Source organism: Alosa alosa, chromosome 20 (assembly GCF_017589495.1).
Source record: "Alosa alosa isolate M-15738 ecotype Scorff River chromosome 20, AALO_Geno_1.1, whole genome shotgun sequence".
Taxonomy (NCBI): Eukaryota; Metazoa; Chordata; class Actinopteri; order Clupeiformes; family Clupeidae; genus Alosa; species Alosa alosa.
In genome coordinates, this window is record NC_063208.1 from 25,314,315 (window position 1) to 25,322,614 (window position 8,300).

General features: G+C 45.1%; 1 protein-coding gene across 1 annotated transcript in view; it reads left to right on the forward strand.

Annotated features, from left to right (window-relative positions):
* The window catches only part of LOC125285765 (TGF-beta receptor type-2-like), a 27,300-nt gene extending 22,390 nt beyond the window's left edge, over nt 1–4,910 (forward strand). Inside the window, exons 9-10 of the mRNA XM_048230364.1 lie at nt 3,002–3,126; nt 3,630–4,910. Of these exons, the coding sequence (XP_048086321.1) occupies nt 3,002–3,126; nt 3,630–3,809 (305 nt within the window). The 3' untranslated portion in view covers nt 3,810–4,910. The remainder of the gene's footprint in view (nt 1–3,001; nt 3,127–3,629) is intronic.
* The last annotated feature ends 3,390 nt before the right edge of the window (nt 4,911–8,300 follow it).

The following is an 8,300-nucleotide window of genomic DNA, read 5'->3' on the forward strand; positions in this document are numbered from 1 at the left end:
TGAGAATAGTAGTAATAGTTGAGTAGTAGTATTATTGAGAGTAGTAGCAGTAGTAGTAGTGGTTGTAGTAGTAGTAGTAGCAGTAGTAGTAGTGGTTGTAGTAGTAGTAGTAGTAGCAGTAGTAGTAGTAGTAGTAGTAGTATTGATAATAGTAGCAGTAGTAGTAGTAGTAGTAGTGGTAGTAGTAGTAGTAGTAGTATTGATAATAGTAGCAGTAGTAGTAGTAGTAGTAGTAGTAGTAGTAGTAGTAGTATAGTAGTAGTAGTAGTAGTATTGATAATAGTAGCAGTAGTAGTAGTAGTAGTAGTAGTAGTAGTAGTGGTATAGTAGTAGTAGTAGTAGTATTGATAATAGTAGCAGTAGTAGTAGTAGTAGTAGTAGTAGTAGTAGTATTGATAATAGTAGCAGTAGTAGTAGTAGTAGTATTGAGAATAGTAGTAGTGTAATTTCCCACTTATCATCTACAACATTTGGCAATACCATGTGGCACTTGTTCACTCTCACACACACACACACACACACACACACACACACACACACACACACACACACACACACTCTTTTCCCCATACCACAACATTCCTTGCATCGTGTCTGTCTTGAGCATTTCAGCTATGCCCAGCATTTCCACCCAAGTCCTTTCTCTGCTGCGTGCCGTTATCCACTAAAACCAATATTGACAGTTTCGCTCGTTTTAGAAAACACCACTTAGACCGACCACTAACTCAGCCCCTAAATGCTCTGCTGTTTTCTCTTATACTTTCTCTCTCTCTCTCTCTCTCTCTCTCTCTCTCTCTAGCTTTCTCTCTCTCTCTAGCTCTCTCTCTCTCTTTATCTTTTTCTCTAGTATTCTCTTCCTCCCTCTAGCTCCTCTCTCTCTTCTTTAGAATTTCTTCCTCCCTCAAGACAGAGTAAACAACACTGCACAATAGATCTGTAAACACACGAAAGAAAACATTCCAAGTGTTTGTTTCAACTGTATCACACAACTGCCAGCAGTGAGCCCCCACCACCCACACACACACACTGAGACACACTCATACACACACACACACTGAGACATACTCATACACACATACACACACACACACACACTGAGACACACACACACACACACACACACACACACACACACACACACACACACACACACACACACACACTGAGACACACTCATACAAACATATACACACACATGCACGCACCATAAAAGCGCTTTAGTTAAGCAGGGAAAAAAGGGCCTGGCCTTCTTGCATGATTGATGAGTGGGTGTTGGTGCATTTTCTGTGAGAACGCTGCAAATGAGTGGTTTTGGGGGGCTGGACGGATGGAGAGGGGTTGGATGTTCTTGTCATAAACAGGAAGCTGCAAGCCGATGAAGCTAGCGGAGTGGCCACTGGGATCCGTGACACAGTACCCACTTCCTATCCCAACATCTGCTCTTCCCTTCACTGGGACTCCCAGATAGCCCAGACACACACACACTTGCACTTGCACTACACACACACACACACACACACACACACACACACACACACACACACACACACACACACCCTTGCACCCTTACTACACACACACACACACACACACACACACACACACCCTTGCACTTGCACTACACACACACACACACACACACACACACACACACACACACACACACATATATACACACACTTACAGCACACACACACACACATATAATGTTACACACACACACACATACACACACACACTTATACACACACACAAATACAATATACACACACATCCCACACACACTACCCCCGACCCTTGCCCTCTCTGGTCGGCTTTTCTTGATCCTCGTTCCCACTCCCGTAGCGAAGGAAAAGACCTCCCTGTACTTCCCCGTCGCTGGACTTCCTAAGTATCATGATGAACTGCTACCGCTGGTCATCACAGGTCATCAAATCGCCCATGGGCTTTCCAAGACAATCTAAAATAGCCCCTGATATTACTTCTATGTCAGGCAGTTCTTAAGGAAGTGACAAAATATCTTGCCAAATATCTTGCTTTGTCTTTAATGCCGTTGTCTATGGTTACCATTTCAATTCATGAGATATTTCCTCACCGTTTCTAGTCTTAGACACGTCTTTTTTAAAAATGAAATTCAAACGGTATCCTAGCAAGCTGCCATGGACATCTGTTCTAGACTCCCACCAGACCTTTGAGCTTCTGATGGCCTCAGTGAGGTCTTGGTCTTTTGTGGGGTTTTGGTCTGCTCTTGTCTGGAGCTGGAGCTCTGTGCATTCAGGAAGAGCTATTTGGCCTCGCCACTCAGTCTGCTCTCAAATGTCTTCTATTCCCCTTTATTTTCGGCTACTCTTTTACATACAAAAGGTGAGCCGGCCGCTCAAAGCTAGCGCGTTATTTTTCGACCTTGAAATACTTCAGGATACAGCAGATCAGATGGAGGATAAATAATCGTTGGTGCTGTTTGAAGGGAGGTTTCCAGACAGCCGTATGGACGCCAGCGCTTTGAAAGCTGGCCTTAAGTAAACGCAGTCCACACGCTGTACCGTGGCTGGCATGTGAGTGGTGTCTGAGTCTCGCCTGAGTCACCTTCAGCAGAGAGGGGGTTTAAGGGGGTCTGGGGGGCACTGTGGGATTCCAAAGACTGTGTAATCTGTGCACTTTTCTGATGTGTGGTAAAAGCCTGGTTTTGTTTTGTCTGGGGTTTTTTCCTTGCGTTTGCATTTATGTAGCTGTATGTGTGTGTGTGTGTGTGTGTGTGTGAGAGAGAGAGAGAGAGAGAGAGAGAGATAGGGAGAGAAAGAAAGAGCTCAAACACATGTGAAGAGCAGACATTTTCAGGCCAAGTGGTTCAATCTACTTCAGATGTAGCAGAGTACAGTGATATACTGTAGTGCCTCATCCATTTTATACTCATATGTGTGTGTCTGTGTGTCTGTGTGTGTTTGTGTGTGCCTGTGTCTCTGTGTGTGTCTGTATGTGTGTGTGTTCTCTCTCTCTGCAGAAGTGAAAGAGTACGAGCCTCCGTTCGGTAAGGTGAGGGAGCACCCGTGTGTGGAGAGTATGAAGGACAGTGTGCTCAGAGACAGAGGGCGACCAGAGATGCCCAGCAGCTGGTCCAACCACCCGGTAATGGAGTCACACACACACACACACACACACACACACACACACACACACACACACACACACACACACACACACACGATACCCAGCAGCTGGTCCAGCCACCCGGTAATGGAGCCTTTCATCTGCTCATCACTGTATACTGTACTGTACTCACACTCATACACACTCACACACACACACACACATAGATACATACTGTTCACATACATATGCACACTCACATACACAAACAAGCATACACATACACATACACACACACATTCATATACATACACACACACACTCACCCACACACACATACTCAAGCTCCCACACACACACACACACACACACACACACACACACACACACACACACGCGCTCACGCTCACACATACTCAAGCTCCCTCTCCAACACACACTTTTCCCATGTCTCTCTTCATCCCTTTGTTCCTTCATCTTCCTCATCGCTGATGCTCTCTCCCTCCCTCTCCTCTCCATCTCTCCCATCTCCATCTCCACAGGGCATTCAGTTGGTGTGCGGCACCATAGAGGAGTGTTGGGACCACGACCCGGAAGCCCGGCTGACCGCGCAGTGTGTGGCCGAGCGCTTCAACGACATGGAGGAGCTGGACAAGCTCTCCGAGCACAGCGTCTCCCAGGAGAAGATCTCGGAGGACTGCTCGGTCAGCGACGAGAAGTAGACGCCCCCTGCTGGAGGGGCTGGGACACACAGCACACACCAAAAAAAAAAAAACTCCGCCACCGTCCATCAGCGGCCCTGCTACGCGAGTCCACTCCACAGGACTTCACTCACTCACTCACTCAGCCTGGTTCAGATGCCTGACTCTGTCTCTGTCTCTGGCGCATGTGACTACGCAAGGACCATCCCACAGACCGGCTTCTCTTCCGTGTTTCAGTTGGAGTTGGAACTGAATCACCTTCAAACCAAACAAGGCATCTTGGAAAAGAATGGTGGATAACTGATCGCCTCTGCTTTTGAAAAAGCCTTTTGAACGGTGCTGGCCTGAGCAGAGACTTTCAAACGTCTTCCAAACTAAAACAGTTTTGCACTTTATTCCCAATCATTACCTATGCATACCAAATAATACGCATACTGGCAGTACAATCAACATGGTAATATACTGTATAGGAGACCATTTTCGGCTGTGACAACAGCCAATATGTTTTAACACTAATGATTTGGAGGTCTGTGCATATGCTGCCAAGGTTTTTAATCAGCTGTAGATAATTATTCTTGTGCTTTAAGGAGCAAGAGGGATTGGAGCTTGCAGCTTTGTTAAATGAAAAGGGGAGGGGGGGAGTGTAATCATTGAAGCACAAAATGAAAAAAGTAGCAAAGTGAATTCAAGTAAAGAAGAGTGCTTTACGCAACAGGAATGCAGAATAACCAGGGTAAGCTAGAGACAAGAGAGTCTTGACAGCTTTATCATACCAAAGTCAGAGCTCAAGGACGTCCTCTGCTAAGGAGGCATATCATAAAAGTTTTATTCTAAGGACAATTATTTTACAAGGACATCCACAGTAAAAAAGGGAAGGGCTATAGTGATATGGACACTGTGCTGCGGCCCGAGAGACAACTGGGGACTGACCGACTGCAGACCTTCTACTCACATGACTGTCATCCAGGAATCATCTGCTGATCCACAAAAGCACTGGATTTCCTATGACAAGTCAAAACCATCTTCCAATCTTATCTGTCTGCCACATGATATGTGAATGCTTTTGAAATGTACAGTTTATAAGGAAACTATTAAAAATGAGTATATACAGTTTTTAAATAACTATTGTGACTATTCTGGTTTCTTTCTACATGCGCAGTCATTCTTTATACATGACCAAGCCTTGGGGGGAGTTGTGGAGCAGGCGTCAGCATCCAGGGAACCCAGACTCATTTTCCTTCTCCCATCTCTCTCTCCCCCGCTAACTTCCTGTCCATCTCTACTGTCCTGTCTCAATTAAATGCAAAGAAATGAACTAGCCTCTGCTTCTTCTTCTCTGAAGAAGCTGGCTGCGTCCCTGACTACTGCCTCATCCACAGGGAGCCCCTTTCTACATGTACCCTCCTGATGCCATGTGGAGTCCTACGGTACCCTCCTGATGCCATGTGGAGTCTTACGGTACCCTCCTGATGCCATGTGGAGTCCTCGGTGCGCCATCAGAGCCAGCGTCAGTAGCTCACAGTAGGGGCCTGCCACAGCGCTCTCTCAACCGCTTAAATCAAACACTGCAGCTTCCATCTTCCGCTTAGAATTTATTTATTTATTTGATTGTTTGTTTATTTCTGTGTGTGCATGTGTGTGCATGTGTGTTGTTGACTTTCATTGCAGAGCAGTTTTTTTTGTTTCCCACAGTTGTCATGTATTCCATGCTAAGTTGCTTCTGAACTTCTGGGGCATTTTGGAACATGATGTGTTGAGTAGGGGTGAGAGCTTCCAGTAAGTGTGTGTGTGTATGTGTGTGCATGTGTGCACACACATATGTGTGTGTGTGTGTGTGTGTGTGTGTGTGTGTGTGTGTGCCTAATACTCTCAAGTACATCCACAGGCTCTGGTCCTTATAGGGTGCCTTTGTGTGTCTGTGTCTCAGAGTGATAGTGTTTACCTCTCGTATACCGGTACATACATTTATTCATTCATTGTCGGAGCAACTTGTGATTAAGGGCCTTGCTAAAGGGTCACTACACTACCACCGCCATATCAGGTGTCGATATTGACAAAGGTACCTGCATCTTTTTGGTGCTGAACACGCAATCTACTGTTCGTAGATCGTGACCTCTTAGGACATATAGGACATATCTACATTCATTATGATCATGATATATACCTGGGAATGAAGTAAACTTTCAGTAACTAACTACACAGGTAGATGTTGACCTGCTGTGGCCGGCCGCACCTCCTGCAGTCTCCACACGTGAACTACAGCATCATCTGCTCACACCATCCATCTCCATTTCACTCCTTTTGAACTTGTTGAGGGAGGGTCAGTGGAACACAGGACATGAGTGTCCATGCAAAACAGTCCGATGCAGAGAGAGTGTGACAGAGGGCTCAAGAAACAGGCTGTGTAGAGTGTCCACTTGGCCCAGCTGTTGACCCAGAGATACCAAAGATCTTACAGGCAAGTTCCACCACTCAACCATCTTGGTAGCAGCTTCGGGCAGCTATTTCGGAAGATCAGGCTACTTACGTTACAGGAAGCTGCAGGATATGTGTAGACAACTAACCCCATCCATTTCAATGGAGGCTTCATTGAGTGCTGTCCCCTCATTATAAAATCTCTGCTGGTTCTGACATCTACTGTCTCTTCACCATCTGTTCCCTACCGTTTCCACGGTGACACATTCACCAAAACAGCCCCATGCTGCCTAACCCAGAGAGCCAGAATGCAGACCTCCTGGCTTTACGTTCCTCAGCACACTCACAGTGTTTTAAGAGCAGACATCTTACAAAACCACCACTTAGACATGCAGGGGGTTTAGTTAGTGGTGATTGCCAGGGGAAAACTCATAAACTTTTCATTACTGGAACTGTAGTGCAAATGTCTATGACCACATACTTGTGATGTTGTGTCAGTGCTGAGCAACTGTGTGACTGTTGGGGGTGTCTTGTCAAAGAAAAAAAATGGCCCAATTAGACAAGTGGCCTGTTGAAAAGATATCAGACAAAACCTCTCATTTGGACGTGACAAATGACAATCCTTCACTCAGCTCAACAATTATGCAACTGTCTGACTTTTTCTATGCTGTATGCTTGAGGAACATCTTGTACAGACAGCAATTATTCATTTAGACTTAGAAGCATTTTTTTCCCACACAGATGTCAAATTACAAATTAACATCAGTATGCCACTCACACACACACGCACGCTTTCTTTAATGGAAAATAACTACAATGCTGAGCCTTGCCAAGTTCTTTTCGATTTATAAAATCCTTTCAAGAGGCCTCCTCAGACACAGTGCGACTCAATATGGTATTTCTCAATGGGCCGAGTTGGGAGAACAAAACAAAAAAAAAGACGAAAAGAGGCCACTTTTCAAATGGATAAAATGAGCTTTTTTCACATCACCACAAGAGCCACAAAGCGCTGGCAACAATCTCCCCAAAACAAGGGCTCTTCTGCCAAGAGAGTAAAACAGCAGGAACATCTGGTCAACTCCCGCTGTCTCTAGGAAACGTTCTGTTGGGTCTGTGTGAATTGTCATAACGGCTTGAATTACTAACCAATTGACAATATAGTCACACAGAAACATGTTACATTGTTTGCATAAACAAAACCTCTAACAATTTAGTTTTTGATATCAGATTACTAGATTATAAAATTGGTAGCATGGCTGTGTATATTCTAAGTGGATGTCATATGTCTGTGTAGCTTTCTTATAGACGGAGGTTTGGCTGTTCTCAGTGAAAGACCTGTTGTTATATTGTAGGGTGCTTTAAATGGTGCGAATCACCTCAAATCATGGGTGCAATCAGTGTCTAAACTGACCCTATTGTTCCTTTGGTCAACCACATATTTCCTGTTCTCAAAAATAAAAGTTTGAACCCTCTCCCACAAGTCCTTTTGTCCCTTAACTGTCTTCTGAGCATTTCTCTGACCCCTCCACTTCCAGCGCTATATTTGTGAAAAGTTCTAAGTAGTTCAAAGACGATTCTCATTTCCTGCAGCTTCCCGTCCAGAGAGTTTTTGTTTAGTCCAGCTATTTAGGTCTTGGTTCCCCTCAGGTCGTTAGCCAGTTAGTTCTGGTCCAGTCGGGGGCAGGGGGTTGGGGTTGGGGGGGGGTATGGGTATTTTCTATGTATAAACTGCCACCATAATTGAGCTAGCCCATGGCAGGGTGGCAGTTTGGGCAGTCCCCACAAGAACGCCTGACAAACACACGCACACACGCCACTCACACACACACACACACACACACACACACACACACACACACACACACACACACACACACACACACATAAATCTAAAAATCTGCTCAGATGGCCCATTTAGGGTGATGTGGGATGGTATCAAACTGCCATTCTTCTGTTTTTTCCATATACTGCCATAAGAGGGCAGAATCATCCTTGTTTGAATTTTTACGGTACCCAATTACATGCTGGTAGCCTAAACACAAAGCAAGCAAAGCAAAATAGTGTCAGGCTCCAGGAAGATTACAGATATTTTCTGAA